We start from the raw sequence: 19705 nt of genomic DNA, 5'->3' as shown, positions 1-19705 counted from the left end.
TTTTATACAATTTCTTTCCTCTTTCGCTAGTGGATGTGGGACATTCACAACTATTGTATCTCGGACGATGCATGCGCAAAGACCATATACGAAATTATTTTGCAATCTAAAAACTAGGATTCAATTTAAACATGTATCTCACAAGTCAATCTGTTTTTCCTCTAGCTAAGCCAAGCAAATTAGTTGCACCGTCGAAGCCCATATAATCATATCTAAACTAGCGCAAGTTAGTTAAATGGACTAATTCTACTTTGCATTTCTGAACTTGTATTACTTTTTATTTTGCATCATAAATTTCAATTTTGAACATTTTACATAATAAAGTCTTAATTTCGGATGCCTTGCACCATAAAATCTCAAGTTTGTCCAATTAATGACTATGTTCGCAAAATTAATGAGATAAAGAATGGCGAAAATTAATGACAATGTACCATTTTATTCCAACAGTGATCCAATAAAATTTTTGACCACTTTTATTACATTATCCTTAATTTATAAGGTCTCAATTACTAATATTATTAACAAAATTAACAAGATAAAAGATGGTATAAATTAATGACAATGTATTATTTTATTTTTTTATGATATATACCTTGACACTTTTTGAGTACGTTCGGCATATTATCAATGATTTGTTAGATTCTCTATGCTGTTAATTTTGATAAAGTTGTCATTGATTGGATTTAAATAGAGCAAGTTTGAGAGTTTAGGGTGTAAAGTATCTAAAATTAAGATTTTAAAATGCAAAGTGTCTAAAAATTAAAGTATAGGGTGCAAAGTAGAAAAGTGATATAAGTTCCGAGGTGCAAAATGTAGTTTTGCCCCAGTCAAATTTCACTGCCAATATATTGCTTCTCAGCTTCTTTGCTGTATAATCCTTGCTTTCCAACATATATTATCAAGGTCGCTTCTCTGTGGTTAAAGTGCATCTGTTGTCCGGCCATTAACTATAAAATTTGATTTTAAAAATTATTTTGCTGAAAACAAAATCCCTGGATTTTGTTGTTGCTATCCTCGAATCTCACCTCTATTTTCCTGGCAATTATTTTCCGTGCTTAAAAATTCAATTTTCTTTTTGAAAAAGTCTAAACGCTAAACCTTTCTGCATCAGATCTCTCACTTTCATAGCTTCGCACAAATCACTAACATTATGCAAAATTTCCAGAAAGGAAAAAAAAAGTCCAAGTCATTTATTCACCATGATATTGACAATGAAGTTGATCTACATGTTTAAACAATCCCTTGTTGCTTATATAAATGCAGTTGGATGGTAGTAAATTGTACCTTTCAAATTGGCCTAGTTAGTTTTTCTCCGAAGTTTTGGCTTAGGATAAACAAGATACCATCTCAGAAATGTGGAAGCTTAAGGTTGCGGAAGGCCATGGACCGTGGTTGTTTAGCACCAACAACTTTCTTGGTAGACAAATATGGGAGTTTGACCCTGACCTCGGCACCCCAGAAGAACGAGCACAAGTTGAAAAAGCTAGAACAGATTACCGGAAAAATCGATTTCAAGCAAAGCCCTCTGCTGACATCCTTAAGCAAATGCAGGTAAAAGTATAGTAGCTTTGTTCCCGTGTTGCCCAAAAAAGGAGAAAAAGAATTAATAGACACCTGAGATTTTGAGGTTTCTGTTCATTCAATAGAATCTATAGCCGGACGGTTCCCCCCTATGTCGACCTATTAAATAAAAAGTGAGCCTTGATTTAAAGAGTTGGTGAAACAGAAGAATTACTAAACAATGAAACGGTGAATTAATTAACTGGTCTCTTTTTTTTTTTCTTGTGTTGCTTGATCAAATACAAGTTTAGTTTTTCTCATACAAGCGTAATGGACCTGTTCCTTTTCTGTTCCTTCCTTCCAACCCCTCGCCGCCAAACAAAATGTTGCAATACCTAAATTTTGTAATCAGCTAGAACCAATCGAAGTATCGAACTGGACTGCCTTAATTGCAGAGAAAGCAATTTGCACTAGACTACCTTAATATTCCTAAAGTCGCTGTTTTTTTTCATGTATGTGTACCAGCTTATCAAAGAAAACCAGGCAGATCTAAGCTTGCCAAACATACGGTTTGAGAGAATAGAAGGAATCACCGGTGAAATGGTTACAAGTGCTTTAAGGAAAGCCGTGAGATTCACCTCAGCTGTGCAAGCACAAGATGGACACTGGCCTGCTGAAATGTCTGGGCCATTGTTTTACCTGCCTCCTCTGGTAAGCGTCTAACTAAGAGTCCTCTATGGTTGTGTTCACGATTATTGCTTTGATTCACGGATCAGATCTTGTTGTAGTTGATGTAACCTCATATGAGCGATTCAAATCTATTGTTCAAAATTCAATAAAAAAGGAATTTATAGTTTGAAATTAACAATTTTAATGATCAAGTCAAGTCAATAGCAATCCAATCTAGATCACTAATTGTTTAATGTGTCACACTTGCAATTGCAGACAATCCGCTTGTACTCAGGCTCTGTTTGATAATATAATTCAGTACTTAAGTTTAATGGATTCATATCTTAATATGTTCGAACGTGTTTGATAACAAAAAATTGAACAACTGAATTGATTAAATGGTACTAAATTTCTTGGGTAAAACTTGTTCCAAAAAAATAAATGATAAATTATTTACTTATCATTTAATGTGATATACACTCAAATGTTTCATATTTAGTACTTAATAATTTAATAAATTTAGATTCCAAGTTTCAATTTTCAAATCTCAATTTTATGTGACGCATCTTAAGTAGTTTTTGGACAAAAAACTTGTGTAGATAAACTCGTAAGCCAAGTGGCGCAGGAAACTCCCACGTCATCAGAAGTAATTGAGATTGAAATACTCAGAATTCCTTTGCCTAGCTTGGAACGCTCTGCACTTTGGTCATTTTCTCAATTTTTTCTTTTCGTTTCGAAATACAAGTATTAGTACAATTCAAAATCCTATTGCAACAATCTTCCAGATTAGGTTTCCTTTTGCCTTATTCCACAAGCTCTGTCCCACCGTTCTTGTAAGATCTCCAAACCAATCTCCTTCCCCACAATAATCTTCTTTTTATTTTGGGTAAAATAAAAAAAGTTCCCTGTGATAAACCTAATACACAGAAAAGCCTTCCATAGTTTCAAAATATACAGCACGACACCCCGTACTTTGAACTAAATTGTAAAGGTGACAGAATCCATTAAACATAACGGAAATGACTTATTGGAAAATAAAAAAAAATTTTATACCTAATTTCTAACAAATATATCTGTTCTACCCCTTAACCCTCAATTGTCTCTACCTAGAGAATAAAACAAATAATTTTTTTAGCTGTCTTTTGCTTAATTATATCAGGGCATTTTGGTCATTTCGTTTATTTCCGTTAAGTTTAACGGATTCCGTCATCTTTACAATTTAGTTCAAAGTGCGGGGTGTCGTATTGTATATTTTGAAATCACGAGAAGCTTTTCTGTATATTAGGTTTACCACAGGAGGTTTTTTTATTTTTTACCCTTTTATTTTTTGTAATTTCTGGTGTAATGTTGGGTTAACATTTGGGGTTTTCTTCAAAATTTATTAGTTGAACCAAACAAAAATATTAAAACCATGATCTTAATTTTGTGAAAAAGTGGGAAAGAAATCATGGCAAAAGGGATCTATTGGGATTGATTGATAATGGTGATGTTGGTGGTGGTGATACCTCAGGTGGGAAATGGGGGAGGGGGCTAAGATTGGGATTGATGTCTACAAGTGAGTCCGCAGATTGAGTCTTATACAAGTTCTTGCCTAGTTTTAGATGCTCCGTGATAGATTTGCAAAGTCCCTACCGCAACTAATTACATCTCTTATTTTCATATTCTTAATCATTCAATACGACATGATGTCAATGAACTTTACCTCTTGCTACATGCAGACCATGCTCCTGTACACTAGCGGAACCATGAATGTGGTTCTATCAGCCGAGCACAAGAAGGAGATTATGCGCTATATTTACAATCACCAGGTACTCAGAAAATTGGTTGTGTACAGATTGTGTTGGTTCCATAATTCTCCGACAAAGCTAATTTAGTTCCGTAGGTTATCAATTTAACCCCGTCGATGTACATTTGACAATGTTCGACTCAGTTTCACGAGGTTTTTGAGATGTCCCTAATTGGTAGAAATTTAAAAAAAAAAAATCATAAAGAGACTAGCTTAGTTATTTTTCAAATGTTACACATGCACCAAATTAGCCCACATGCATTTGGATGATAGCTGACTAAACAATTTCATAATATTCGTTTTCCTTCCTCTTGTTCTTTTGTGTGTGTGTTTTTTTTGCTTCCAGAAAAAAATAGAAAAGGTTGGCAAAACATTTGTAGACTTTTTAATTGCTAGTACAGAATTTTTATTTTATGCATCACATCACGATAAAAATTCTTAATTTTGCATCACATCACATTCGTAAAACTTTTCGCTTCTTTGTTAAACACTCGCTATGCTCAAATCCGCAGAATGAAGACGGAGGATGGGGATTTCACATGGAAGATCACAGCACCATGTTTGGGTCAGCAAATAACTATGTCGCTCTTCGTTTGCTTGGCGAAAACGTTGATGGCCCGAATGGTAATGCTCTTTCAAAAGCCCGGAACTGGATATTAAATCACGGAGGCTTAACAATGATACCATCCTGGGGAAAGATGGGTCTCTCGGTAAATTCCTATCCAAAATTGTCCCGGATATAATTTTCGATAAGTCCACAATTGGCTTACATGTTTATAATGCCGTCCTTAATTTTACTGCGTACACAGCTTATCACAAACTATACAAAATTTTTATTGGAGGAGGAGGAGGATCTTGGCATTCGTTAAAAAAGAGAGGAAATAGGTCGAAGAATCGAGAAAGGAGTTTTAGCAGGGAACGAAAAAAGAGAGGTCACGCGTTCGAATTTTTCTCTAGACTTGAACCCCTCTATCTAATTTGGGTGCGTCGTGGGGGGCTACAGTATATTCCGCGGTTTGGTGTGCCGGCTAGAGTTCTAAGTGGCTCGAATCGGAGCATGTTCTGAATTATCAAAAAAAAAAAAGAAGAGAGAAAGAGAAGAGGTGTAGAAAACAGAGAGACTAGAGAGAGACAACCAAAAGAGAGAACATATTCTTCATTAACAAACTTTTGAGCTCAATTCCATACACATCAACTGATTAATAACCGTCTTTTCTAACTAATCGCTAGTAAAATGATGCTGTTTTAGTAATACTTGACTCTAATTGCAATACAATTATGATTTACACCGAAACGACATTAACAACATACTAAAACGACAATTTATAACGGAAGTTGCTAGCTGACACTGTAATGCATGTGTTTATGAAATTTGCACTGATATATGGACGGACACAGCAGCTAGATCGCAGGTTTGGACGGCTTAACTCCAAAGTGGAATGACACTTTCCTCATTGTCTTGATTTTTTCGTCATATATTTAACGAAATTTCACTCTCTTAATTAGCTGATCGGACTGTACGACTGGTCAGGCTGCAATCCCATTCCTCCAGAGTTATTTCTTTTACCTTCCTGTCTGCCAATACACCCAGGTACTAGTTACTTGTAGCTTGCCATCACTATTAAATTACATTTTGCTGATTATTTTTTTCTTTCTACCAAATATCAATTTCTGAATATTCATTCTCACACCAGTTTCTCACACGGAGACACTATAAAATTATTTATTCATTTGAAAAACTCAACATTCCTGCTGCTAAAGATCAATTATCTATCTAGAACGTTAATCATTAATTTACTGGCATTAAAAAAATTTAGAGGGACTAATTTACCTGCTAATTTGCTTTTCCGGTAAGCATGAGCTGAGCATGTTACTACTCAGACCACGTTATCATTGTTTATATTAACATTAAACGGACTGTAGAATTTCCTTACGATTTATGATGTAGAAGTCTTCTTTTGAGGGTAAGCATCCGCACGTAGGCTAAACTGTGGAATTGCAACCTCTTTTTGATCCACGAATTCGTGCAAGCGCACAGGGTCAATTGTAGTAATAAATAACCTGGAGTATTCCAGGATCGAACCTACAGAGACGAGTTAATTTTTGCTATTTTAATTATTCTAACGAAATAACAAAATTTAAATTCAAAGAATTGTATTTTCTAACTAAGCAATAAAATAATAATCAATTCAAATAAAGTAGTGGTGAGTCTGGGGTTTTAGATTTTAATCCAGAATTTGAATCAATTAGCTGTTGCATTTTATTATCGAGGACTTGTAAATTTGTATTATTTACTTTTTTACTCCTCCCTCACACTTAAGACAACATTGTTTTCAATGTTGGAGATAAAATAAAGAAATAATAACAAGAAAAGAGTTGAAAATGAAACTCCCTTGTGCTAAAAATCAAGTGGAGTGAGAGAAGTTGCTAATTACTATCCAATAGTCAAGTTCAAGAAGTCATCCTGCCAAACTATAAAAAGACTAGAAAATACTACAAATAGGAGTTATATACACCACTAAAACCCAAACTAGAAAACAATAAAATTGTAAGGAAATATACATTGCCATTAATCCCAAACAAAAGGAAAATATTAAATAAATTAAAAAGAAAGTCGGATTGCCTCCCGATAAGCACTAAATTTTATGTCTTCAACCGAACAAGGATAGACAAGGTCATGGGGGATGAAATCGTTCAGACTTTTGCATATCCTTTAATTTATGTGCCCGCAGTATTGCATAACTGTTCGCATCAGCATTGCATTTCCAGACCGCGAACGAAGAATATGAGTGATGATCACGCAAGGCATAAATCCTATATCCTGTTCTAAAACATATTTTTTATCATACAACTTATCAGTAGCAGCAATAAAAGAACAAGACTCCTCATACAAAGGGTATTTAAAGGGTTCAAAAACATTAAATTTTTCTTTCTCTTTACCAACCCTTAAAATTAATTTTCTTTCAAATAAATCTATATTAGCACCTCCTGTAGCTAAGAATCTTCTACCAAAGATAAAAGGTATAGAAATATCTTCCTCCATATCAAGAACAAGAAAATCAATAGAAAAATAAAATTTACCAACTTTAATCAATAAATTCTCTACAATGCCTATTAGATATTAAACTGAATGCTTAGCCAATTGTAGAATCACTTGAGTAGGCAAAAATTAACACTAGATCCAAGATCACATAAACACTTCTCAACAAAAATATGTTCAAATTGACAAGGCACTAGTAAAACTCCCTGGATCTTTCATTTTAATTAGAGACAATTTTGAAGCACTGTACCGTATTCCTTAGTAAGAGACACCTCTGTAAAGTCCTTTAACTTCTTTTTATTAGACACTATCTTCTTTAAGAACTTTGCATAAGTAGGGATATTTGCCAAAATTTCAAAAAAGGCACAATGACTTATAACTTCCTAAACATATCCACAAACTTCTGATATAGTGTATCAGTTGGCTTTTCTTAACCCTTTGCAGGAAAGGAATATGCGGCACATAAGCTTTAACTTCAAGCAATTTTATACATTGATTATCTTCACCATGTTTGCCCAAACCATCATTCTCATCCTCAATTTTTTCACTTTCATCATCCACTTTAGCCTTATTTTTTTTCTCAAGTATTGGCTTTACTTTAACTCTTGGATCATCCAACACTTTGTTATTGCCATTATAGCTTTTTTGGGATTCACTTCAGTGGTGCTAGGTAGTTTATCTTGCCTCCTTTCAATCATTGCGTTCGCCAGTTGGCCTACTTGTCTCTCCAAACTTTGAATAGAAGCTTGTTGAAATTGAGCTATTTGCTCCAGTTTCTGCATATATTGCAACATCATATTTTCAACACTTGGCTTCTTTTCTTGAGTAGGTGGAGGTAGATATTGAGATCCTTGCGGCTGATCTGGGAACCCAGATTGTCCCATAGGGGTGATCCCTTAATTTCTTCATGATAAATTAGGGAGATTTCTCCACCCCTCATTATACGTATTAGAAAAGAGATCATTCATTTAAGAACATAGCCATGAAAACTGAGTTTCGTCTTTTAGCAGTAATTGCATATGATGCATCTGACGACTGAATTTGGCCACTTGTGAACTAAAATCCTTAGAAGTAGACACTTTATGGACACTTATTCTTTTACCTCAACTTGCCTTTTGTTGAGAGTTATTAGCAAGTAACTCGTACATTGCAACCAATTCTTCCGAAATTTTATCACTAATATACCATTATGCTGCAAAATCTATCATATTTTGAGTCGTGAAATCCATCATAGAAAAACTACATTGTAGAGCCAACGGATACTGGTGATGAAGACATTGACTAGTTAGTAGCTTAAATCGTTCCCAAACTTTGTGAATGGACTCTTCTTCCATTTGAGCAAAGTAGCATATCTTGTTCCTTAGATTAATAGTTTTTTGTGGAGAGTAGTACTTGGTCATAAAGATATTGTAAATATCTTCCCACGTTCTTAAGGATCCCGCAAGTAAGTTTAGCAGCCAAAATTTAGCACGGTCCTTGAGTCAGTAGGGAAAGCACCTCATCTACAAATCATCTTTTAATATCCTACTTAATGGAAAAGTCTACACCACCGAATAAAATTTTCGGATAAAAGATAGCGGGTCTTCATTAGTTAAACCATGAAAAGCAAGAAGCATATTAAAATGCAATGTCTTGGACTTGTAATTCCTAACCTTATCATTTAGCCGGATATAATGTGGAGGAAGCTGTTATCACAGAACGTTGGATGTCCCTCAGATGAAGTCTAGCAGGTGGAGCTGGTGGTGGATTCTGATTGGTAGGAATGTCCAAAGCCATCATAAACTAAGGTACCTGAGCAAGAAAAATAAAAATAAAAATAAAAGTGAAGAAAAACTTAGTGTCGTCCTCAGCAATGGCGTCAAAAACTTGATCGACGAATTCTAACATACTCTTGTGATTAGGTTAAGTATGTTTATCTATCTAGTACACAGTTGTATATCCCTTCTTAATTTAATACAAACCCGAAGAGTATGTCTATGGTGGCCAAACATAAACACGTAATTAAAATTGACATAGATAAATTATAGCAAAAGGCAAAAAGTTAAATTAGAAAAATTAATCAAATTCCTTTATAAAAACCCTAAGTCTAGCAACAATTTAGTTCAACATGATTAGAAAATTATGACCACGAATTCAAAGAGTTACTACAAAGATAAGAAAAAGAGTAAGAAAACTTCTCAGCTGCTTGTTTCAATCTTCTCCTTGCGCGTTCCTTGATTCACCTCTATTTGATCTTGATCTCTTAAGATTAAACTATGAAAAGATGTTAAAACTAGTTTAGACTAATGTTTTCCACCCTAAAATGACCTAAAGAATCCCTATTTATAGCTTCTTGAACATGTATTCCAAACAGGATAGGAATAGGCTTTATTGAATTTGAAAAATCACATTTTTGCACATTTTTCCGATTAAGACCAGCCCAATGTCCGGCGTCGGTCTTGGATCCGTCCGCGGATCAATAGGGATCTACGCGTGGATCAATTTTGAAGCCCAAAACTCCACCAAATAGGTCGAATCAGGTTTTACTCAAAACATAAAAGTTGTAGTCCTTTTAATAACCTTTCCAACTCTATAAGAACCAAGTCATTTGAAGGTTTGAACATTGAAATATGCCTAAAATACTGAGACGTGGTTGTAAGAGTATTGCAGCGCAACTATACTTTAGTAATTTAGATTTTTGACCATGAAAACGTAAGAACCAAACTTTGATGTCTTCATAATTGCAAATCGAATCAAGAATCATCTCAATCTGTTTGTGTAGCTCAAATTATCACCAAAATACTGAAACATGTTAATCATATCAAACCCATTTCTCTTGACTTTTTCCTCTTTTATTGCTACTTCACGCCACTTTTTTAGTCCATTTTCCCTCTAATTGGGTTTTTCATCTATTAGAATAATATAAGAGTAAAATTAAGTAGTTTCACTTAAGATAAATCTCAAATAATATAATTAATTTGCAATGTATGCATATAAATGGACTACAATTGACGCCCTATCACCTTTCTTCTTTCAATATAGGAAATTTGTGGTGCTATTTACGGGAAACATATATGCCCCTTGCATATTTGTATGGGAGGAAATATGTTGGGCCAATCACCGATCTGATACTGTCACTGAGAAATGAGCTCTACAATGAACCTTATGATACAATCAATTGGAATGCAACACGACATTCGTGCCTAAAGGTAATTAAGTTGCAACAATGAATAACCCACCCCCCCCCCCCCCCCCACACCCCGGGCCCCCTTTTTTTCTGGGCAAAAGAAATATGCTGTTGTTGATTTGTGCAAAATAACTTCACAAAGTCTGTAATTTCTCCCATGCACACCCAGAAAAAGTGCATTGGAAGAATAGATGCTAAATCGTTTCATTTTCTTGATTGCACAGAACACAAACTACAGAGAAATTAGCTACTCTCTATCTAGCAAGTCTGTCCTTGGTCAACAGTTTGTGTTGTAGTGCTAACCTCAGCAGTCAGCACAAATCTAACTTTAGTATATTACAATTCCCCCAGAGAAACTTGAACCAAGATACCTTCGCTCCTGCGCGGAACAGTTTTTCCATAGCAGACTTAACAGAAAATACTCCATTAGCAGCTGCTGCCCATCAAACACAATCTTGCATATAAGATTGCAGTAAAGTAGGAACACTGCATTTAAGCTCTTGCTCCTTAGCATTAAAACGTCTTCCGGTAGGCCAATTCCGTTCTCCATTCTGCATTCACAATTCCATTCTTTGCTTGCTTCAATACTAGCTAGCAAGCAAGAAATTCCACACTAGAAACGTTCATTCCGTCGTTCGAGATTCAATTTGGGCATTTAGATGCCTTCTAAGTTTCCTCAAACTCCTTATTAAGTTGTCCTTCTGAATTAATTATTTTGCATGCATGAACAAGACATGAAATGTAACAATTCTCAAATGCAGGACGATCTCACCAGCCCTCAACCTTTTATGCAAGATACAGTTTGGGACATCCTCCATCACGTTGGAGAGCCAGTTTTAAAGCTCTGGCCCTTCTCCAAGCTAAGAGAAAATGCTTTGCGAAAACTAATGGCACACATTCATTATGAAGATGAAAATAGTCGATATGTTAACATAGCATGTGTACAGAAGGTAAATCCAGAAACCTTGGTCCTTATCTCTCCATTAGAACCTTATCTCTCCATTAGAATCGATGTGCTTCATTTACATTTTCCAATAGCTAACGACTATTAATTATCGTTTTCGTTCTGATAAAACTTTTATTGCACATTGAGTTTTAGACATGATAGACAATATGAAAAGATGGTAATATATGGTTCAGATTTCACGTTTTTATCGCAAAAATTCTTTACCAATAACGCCAGCTGATGCATTTGAACTCGAAAATTTTTCTTATTACTATTATTTTTTCAGTTTTTATAGTTCAAAGGAGACTTCGAGGCATACAAGAGGAAGGAGAAATGAGAAGGGTTTAAGAGTCGAACTAAACACTTTACGGCCACCTAACTAATATCGCTACCAACTAAAATGGGACTTAGAGACAAAATCCTTCTGATTATAACAGATGGATCTGATGTGCAAAAGACTTCATTCTCCTTGATTTGAAATTTATGTTCCAATATGGCTTGTCATTCTGTAAACAATCAAGACAACATATTGATTTGACAATTTTCATAGATAAATTCCGTTTAAAAAAAGGTATCATATACACCATAAGATAAATTGTCTAATCTTTGCAAGCTTATTTAAACAGGTACTCCACATGATGGCCTGTTGGGCAGAAAATCCAAATCCAAACTCAACCTTTTTCAAATGTCATCTTGCCCGAGTTCCTGATTACTTGTGGATTGCCGAAGATGGGATGAAAATGCAGGTCTAATTAGTCAACTCTCTAGATGATCTTTCATTTATTACCATCTATGTAATATCTGTGTAATATGTATCCAAACAACTCTACATTTCACCAGCATATAACTATGGGAAAAATCCAAATATTAGCACATCATTAACTTATCTACAGCTTATTGAATGCAAATTAGTAACAACATTCTTGAAATTTAGATTTCTAATTCAAATATATTCTTATCAAATGCAGAGCATGGGTAGTCAACTATGGGATACTGTTTTTACCACACAAGCAATTGTTGCAAGTGACCTCGTAGATGAATTTGGTACAACTTTGAAAAAAGCGTATCAATTCATCAAAGAATCCCAGGTATTACTTCCACTCCTCAAGGCTTTAACTAAGGTCTCGTTTTTCCTCCAAAAAAAAAAAAAAAAAACTGAGGCCTCTTTCTTAGAGTAATTTTTTGATTATTAATTTAATGAAATTTTTAATGACACTTGTGGATTTTACACATGATTGGTATTATTGTTCAAAAGTCCTTAAAATTGTGACACAAATTTAGACATGTTGATGTAAAAAATTCCATATTTGACTATGATACGAAATGAATATCTTTTTTTTATATTATTATTAATCCTCCCACACATTCTCGCACCCTTTCTACTCCAACTATTAGACATATGATTTGAACTCTGAATCTAAACTTGATAATGGGGAAGACTTTAATAGATCACCGGACTGATTCCGGTGGTTAACCACAAACTCAATATGTGTTAAATATTCTGCTTTTTCTTCATTCTTATGTTTCTATTCTTCATTTCAATTCTTTCCGGGGAATAAATGTTTTTGTTGTGTCTTATATCCGGAAAAAAAAAAAAAGATACAAGAAAATCCATCGGGCAACTTCCGTAGCATGTACCGTCATCCATGTAAAGGTGCTTGGATGCTGGCTGATAGAGATCATGGCTGGCAAGTTTCTGACTGCACTGCTGAGGCACTGAAGGTTTTTTACTTTTTCCCAAAAAACAAAAGAAAACAATAATGATTGTTTATCTAAATGATCGTTTACTTGTATATTACATCATATAATCATATTTTAAATCATACGGTTCATCCTTGCTTAATTCAGGCCTCACTCCTGCTTTCGAACATGTCAATAGATGTTGTGGGCGAAATGATTGAAGTTGAAAGACTATATGAAGCTGTTGATTTTATTCTCAGTTTACAGGTTAGGGTTTAATTCATTCAGGGGGGAAAAAATGCATTCTTAGATTTTTTTTTATTAACTTTTACTTTTTGTCTCGACATTTTGCTTATACATAGGGCAAAACTGGAGGTTTTACCATTTGGGAGCCGGCAACTTTACCAAAATGGTTTGAGGTAACTTCCTTGGTGTAATAAATACTTCAATTGCCTTCTGCATTCCCTTCAACCAAATTTCATAGTATGTTAAACAACTATTCTGGAAAGTTATTATTCAACATGCTCATTATATACTCTAGATATATTTATCTATTATCTAATTGGTTTCTAATGCTTCCTTTCCTTCTTTTTTTTTTTAGCATATCTAATTAGTTTCTAATACTTCGTTTTTTATGCTTTCCTTAGTTTTTCAATCCAACACAGTTGTTTCAAAATGCCATGGTTGAATATGAGTAAGAACCATCCATCTAGCTTATTTATCGTTTAACTTGTCAGTGATTATAAGTCCAAAAAAAACAAAAAAAAAAAAAACTTGTGAGTGATTATTCCGATATCTATTACTAACATCCATAAATGATGGTTGCAGGTACGTTGAATGCACTTCCTCTGTTGTTCAAGCTCTAGTACTCTTCAACAATTCATTTCCCATGTACCGGCAAAAAGACGTAAAAGCGTCTATAAAGAGCGCAACACAATTCATTGAGAAAACTCAAAATCCAGATGGTTCGTGGTAAATCCTAATCGATCACTTGAAGATGCACACAAAAAAACAATGTGATCAAGAACTTCAAAGAGATTGACACATTCAAAATATAATTCACGTATCTTTCCAATTGATGCTAATTAAGTTTTCGAGCAAATCAAAACCTTAAAGTTGAATATCATATAATAACTTGTACACCTATGTGCTATACTAACTTGCAACTTTTTGAAAAGTAATACTTCTATTTTCGGTTTACTCCTAGTGGTTCCTTGGCAATTCCTAATGTGCATTTTGGTTGTTGAGGCAATGAAAATCGTTTTTCTTCCCTCCTCTCACTTTATCGGATCCTACTTAAAAATATAATGTGCACCAAAAATAATCTTTGTGACCATATGAATCATGGATAATTCATTTAAAGCTCGGCATATCTTTGTAGAGTGGGCATTCGATCAACCCAGACATTTACCAAAGAAAGTCAGATTAACATATGAAAGACACATTGCATACTTATTAAGCACCTTTATGTATGTTAAAAAGAACATTATCACAGTTTCATTGCAATGACTTTGACAGGTTTGGCTTTTGGGCAATATGCTACACTTACGCCTCTTGGTCAGCATTAGGAGCATTAGCTGCGTGCGGGAAGACATATAGCAATAGTGAAACAGTTCAAAAAGCATGTCAATTTTTGCTCTCAAAGCAACAGGAATCAGGTGGTTGGGGAGAAAGCTACCATTCATGCATTAAAAAGGTTATTTTTTTTTTAAAATTCCTTCCATTATTTTTTAACCATATTACATCCATTTGGTGTTTCATTTTCCTTTTGCCATTTTTTCCAAGAATCCCCACTAAAATGTTTTTAATCTGTTTTGTTTGTTATTTTGATGTACGTAGTGGAAATTAGAAACCAGCTTCATGCACGCATGTAACCCGTTTTCACCACTAATTAATTAGTCGAGTTGTACAGATGTTTTGTTTGATTAGGGCATGAATGAATGAGAGAAGTTGAGTGTTTCACCAGTGAACAGCTTTAAGTGGCAAGGAAAAGAAAAAGAATCTTAAATAAGTTTTGAAACATATTAATCCTTCGGTCAGCAACTTACCTTTATGAACCAAAGAAACACACATCTTTCCTTCTATTCATATATAGTGAGAACTTCTGGGCTTATATTTCAAGATATTATTGTTACCAGGAATACACAAATTTTGATGGTGAAACATCTCATTTGGTACAAACATCATGGGCTCTGATGGCACTCATACATGCTGGACAGGTTCGCTATCCTTAACCTCGAGATGATATGTGGCATTTTTTACTGTGTTTTTCTGCTCACAAGCTAAGCAATACGACCTAAATGGTGCTTACAAGACCATCGTAAAACTAGTACAATGGAGTATACGTTTCATGTAAGAGGCAAAAGTAATATTTAACAATGAACTAAGTCACCCCTTGAATTTGAATTTCAAAAAATTAAGAACTTAATTGCTTTGATTTGATCCAATTTGTGACTTGCTATCCAACCAAAGTAAAGTGAATAACTCATTTCTTAAATACATTTCATATGTTTGTCCTTATTACATATTCAAGGATGTTTTCCACAACAGAACTATTCATATAAAATGGCATTCTATTACACAATTAAATGTCGTATTGTTTAACAGGCAAAGAGAGATCCGATACCTTTGCATAAAGCTGCAATGCTACTAGTCAATTCACAGATGGATGACGGATCTTTTCCTCAGCAGGTACATTTATTGAGAAAGTTGTCAATAAAATTAGTTTCAATTACTTGTGATCCATGAATATTAATTACATCACCCAGGGTATGTTTGATAAAATTGAAGTTTGAATTTATTAAATTATTAAATTGTTAAGTATTAAATCTAATACATTTGAATGTATATTATCACATTAAGTGATTAGTGAGTAACTTATTACTTATTTTTTTAATTAAGTTTTGCCTAAAATATTCAGTACCATTTCATTAATTTAAATATTTTATTTTTAGTTATCAAACATATCTGAACATGTTAAGATCCGAATCCATTAAATTTAACTGTTGAATTAGTTTATCAAATAAGATCTAAGTAAATGTCCATAACCTGTATAAACTGATTTAGTTTCTTTATTAGTATCTCTTGGTTTTTTATTAGACTATCACATAATGATCGGGGAGAAATGCAGTTTTTGTTCCCAATGATTGGTCTATGTGCCAAATTGGTCCTTAATATTTTGGCCAAAATAAATTTTGTTCCTAAAGTTTGTGATTTTAGATAGATTTAGAACAACTAAAGGAAATGAAACAATGACTAATGGTCAACATCAAATTGCTCTTAGTCAACAACTTTGACTTTGCACTTTTGATCTGCAAAGTTTGTGATTTTTGGCTTTTTTATGGCAACTAATGGAAAATATTCATAGCTAACGATCAACATCAAATGGCCCCTAAAGTTTGTGAATTAAATTAAATATTTGACAAATATGATCCTAAATTTCTATAAAATTTCATAAAACACTTTATATTGGCACAACATGAACGTAGCCTAAATAGTATATATATATATATATATATATATATATATATATATATATATATATATATATATATATATATATATATCTTTGTTAATTAAGTTATAAGTGGATTATGATAGACCAATAATAAAGAAAACATAATATAGTGGAAGAAAAAGAGAATTTTAGTTTTATAATTTAAGTTTGCTATAGTTACTACTACAAAAATTGTTGCATGTCTTGTGCATTAGGTTTCAAATTCTTGTAACTAACCATTGTACTTATAAAACTTGTGATGGTAAGTATCAATGTGAAGTAATTTTAGGAATTCCTAAGAAAATTATTTTTATGTTTTGTTGTCTTTCTTACCAATTAAAATCTTATGTTCCAGTTTTGTAGTTTTAAAGTATTTATTTTAATATTTATGTACCTTGATAATCGTTTAATGGTTAATACAATATGCATAGAATACCAACTTCATTTCAAACTCAATTGACAACCTGTTAAAATACCAAAAAAAAAAAATGATCAACTTAATTTACAAAGAGAATAAATTTCTTATATTTTAAAGTAATATTTAATCAAGTTTTTCAATTATCATAAGAACTAAAAATAATAAAACTCATAATTAATTAATTATTAATAGTGAGAAACAATAATATATATATATATATATATATATATATATATATATATATATGTTATGCCGAATTTGAGACTAACTATGCAAAAGAAAAGAAATATGTGATATATTATTAGCATAAATAAATGAAATAAAAATAAAAAGAGAAGACAAAAAGTTTAATTAGAATTCTTATTGCCTATTTAATACAATTTCATTCTATTTTGCATCTCAATTCATGTTAAAGCCATTAATATCGCTTTCATGATTTAATATCAAAACCTTGGGGATCAAAAGTGTGAAATTCAAAGTTGTTAACTAATGGCAACTTAATTTTGACCGTTAGTCATCGTTGCATTTCCGTTAGTTGTTCTAAATCTGCCTAAGATCTTAAATCTTGGAAACTAGATCTGTTTTGACCAAAATATTGAGGATCAATTTGGCACACAGACCAAATATTAAGGATCAAAGCTGCAATTCTCCCCAATGCTTGACCATTATGTTTGTTGCATCTATTTTGAAAATTTACCCCATAATTCTTTTAATGCTTCTCTTGTTGATTTATCTCAGCGGTCGGAAAGGTCATAATATTGGGTAAGTTAATAAAGCAACCACTATCTTATTATTGCAAAAGAAAACAGACGTATCACTATAATATCAGGGAGGGTTTTGTTTATAAAAGATTTTAACAAATTAAAAGTGGAAAGAGAGCTATCAAGGAGAGACTTGAGACGTGAATGCAATTTTGACACCATAATTAGTAGATGCAAGAATGCATTCAAATCAAGTAACAAGACTTGGGTCAAGTGACTATTATGTCATTCAATGAATTGACACCATAGACCAACCAATTGATCACCATTTAGCCAACGAATTGGATTGTTAATTTTGTTGAATCAAGAGATTATTGTTCATTCCCATAGCGCTGTTATGAGACGACTACTTGCTTTGTGCGTAAGAATTTTTCATATCACAATCTTCTATATATGCTGCTGCAGGAAATGACCGGAGCATCCATGGGAAATTGCATATTACACTATGCTGCACATAGGAATATTTTTCCATTATGGGCACTGGCAGAATATCGAAAAAATGTTGTACCCTATCTAGCTTGAAATACTTGATATGTTATGTACCTCGACAATGCCCTCTTATATATGTCACTGATATCCAAATGCATGCCAAGCACCAAGCATAAAGCACGAAATCCATGTCTTTTAATTTCACCATTAATATTTGCAGCCTTCTTGAGGATGACTGTAGAGGCCTGTTGTTGCTTCATTTTGTACCAACATATGGACAGAAACAAATCGAATAAACTCTCTATAGGGACAATCTTGAAAAAGGAAAAAATATATGATCGCATTGAATTTTTTTTTTTTTTTTAACTCTCAATAACACTTAGACTATCCACTATAAGGGCAGACAGAACTCAACCGGATTGAAATAGGGATTAGAAGAAGAGGCTTAAATTGATGGATTTGTATTTGGTGAAGGATTTTATTTGAATGAATTTGGTATTTTAGTTAATTTCGAATATGGTCTCAATTTTGAATTTTCTGTTTTTAGTTAATTCAGATCCCAGAATTGGTTTCGTATTTAATTAATTGGCGCAGATACAGTTTACTTTTCAAGTACTACTAAGCATCATTACGTGCGAAAACTACTGCATCATCTTCTTTTTACAAGACAGGCAAATTAGGGAGCACCATCAACTATAGCCCTTTCCTCTTGGCAAACAATCGGCACAACCCGGAGGACCGTACTTGCTTTTCTCGGGGAAGAAAACACCACCGCTGCCAGTGCCAACGGCCCTTCTCTAAAATGCACCTAAAAAAACTCACCCGTGATTTACCCTATACCATATCTTTTGCCATCTGCCAAGTTGCCATCTTCACCTTCCCTATGTACATGCAATAAACTGCTAAATACCAAATAATTAGGGCAAATGAAGAGGAATTTAAAAAAGAATTTGAAACGACAACTAATTTGGGTGAATTTGAAATCCATCCACAAGTTTTAACCCTCAAAACCTTACTCCTAAGGTGGCCTTTCATCCAATGATTTAGTGGGGTTGACCATGACTTGTTTGCGGACTTCAAGAAGCTTCTAAACAACACTTCTAACAGTAAAGTAGCATGGAAAACTACCAACAGTATGAAACTTCCCTGTCCAAATTTGGAACACTTCGGATTTTCTTCTTGCCAAATAAAGGACTTTTCTGAGTTTCTGCAAAATGCAGAGAGCTTATGTTGGGTGTATTTGGATGGTATGTTTTCTAGGTGTTTGTATAAAACTTTAATTTATTGTAGAATTTGTAGAATTGAAAAACTTTTTATTTTTATTTTTCTTTTCTTTTTCCCCCTTTTTTTTTTCTCTCTTCTTCTTCCTTCTGGCCATTGCTGCTGCTCCAACCATCACCGGAGGTTTCAATGTTACTTTCGTTGCATAATTTTTTATGCCAACAAATACTATCGGAGCTCTAAATTCAAGAGTTTGATTTGAATAGAGACGTGTATAAAAATATTCATGTGGTGGATAAAATTATTAAGAATTATGGAATTGCAAATTTGTTAGTTGTCCATTGTGCCTTGTCCACAGGTCATGCCCGGCCAGTGGCAGGGACCTTAGTCACAAGATGGAGTTATAACTTTAATGTTGTCGCTCTTTCCAACCTTGTAGTGTATGTAGGTTTAAGATTATCCTCTTACGCTGTGAAGACTTGGAAAACTTCCTCCGTAACTTCCAAGACTTGGAAAACTTGCTAGACTTGGAAGTCCATGCAAAGCGCATTCCAATTCACACTCATCAACGTCTGTCATGTCTTGCAGACAAT

The 19705-nt window shown here is 33.7% G+C and overlaps 2 protein-coding genes across 2 annotated transcripts; both read left to right on the top strand.

Moving 5' to 3' along the window:
- Positions 1–1301: 1301 nt before the first annotated feature.
- Positions 1302–2352, top strand: LOC140013786 (germanicol synthase-like). Its single transcript, XM_072063902.1, has 2 exons — positions 1302–1551; positions 2026–2352. The coding sequence occupies exons 1-2, from the start codon at positions 1354–1356 to the stop codon at positions 2221–2223; spliced, it is 396 nt and encodes a 131-aa protein (XP_071920003.1). The 5' UTR covers positions 1302–1353; the 3' UTR covers positions 2224–2352.
- A 1540-nt stretch (positions 2353–3892) lies between these two features.
- On the top strand, positions 3893–18150 carry LOC113706171 (beta-amyrin synthase 2). The gene is made up of 16 exons (XM_072063903.1): positions 3893–3977; positions 4468–4665; positions 5462–5546; positions 10017–10183; positions 10923–11111; positions 11734–11853; positions 12076–12195; positions 12707–12829; positions 12956–13054; positions 13150–13206; positions 13435–13481; positions 13616–13759; positions 14306–14483; positions 14926–15006; positions 15395–15478; positions 17868–18150. Exons 1-16 carry the CDS (start codon positions 3915–3917, stop codon positions 17982–17984), a joined length of 1872 nt encoding a protein of 623 aa, XP_071920004.1. The 5' UTR covers positions 3893–3914; the 3' UTR covers positions 17985–18150.
- Positions 18151–19705: the final 1555 nt, after the last annotated feature.

Source organism: Coffea arabica, chromosome 8c, assembly GCF_036785885.1.
Source record: "Coffea arabica cultivar ET-39 chromosome 8c, Coffea Arabica ET-39 HiFi, whole genome shotgun sequence".
Taxonomy (NCBI): Eukaryota; Viridiplantae; Streptophyta; class Magnoliopsida; order Gentianales; family Rubiaceae; genus Coffea; species Coffea arabica.
The sequence above is the reverse complement of the archived record's forward strand: the minus strand, read 5'-3'. Positions and strand labels throughout refer to the sequence as shown.

Excerpts from the sequence above, each read along its gene's own strand:
- LOC140013786 (XM_072063902.1), top strand. The coding sequence starts at position 1,354 with ATGTGGAAGCTTAAGGTTGCGGAAGGCCATGGACCGTGGTTGTTTAGC. Across the intron at positions 1,552-2,025 it reads ACATCCTTAAGCAAATGCAG|CTTATCAAAGAAAACCAGGC; the intron begins GTAAAAGTATAG and ends TATGTGTACCAG.
- LOC113706171 (XM_072063903.1), top strand. The coding sequence starts at position 3,915 with ATGAATGTGGTTCTATCAGCCGAGCACAAGAAGGAGATTATGCGCTAT. Across the intron at positions 4,666-5,461 it reads GGGGAAAGATGGGTCTCTCG|CTGATCGGACTGTACGACTG; the intron begins GTAAATTCCTAT and ends TCTCTTAATTAG. Across the intron at positions 12,196-12,706 it reads AATTCATCAAAGAATCCCAG|ATACAAGAAAATCCATCGGG; the intron begins GTATTACTTCCA and ends AAAAAAAAAAAG.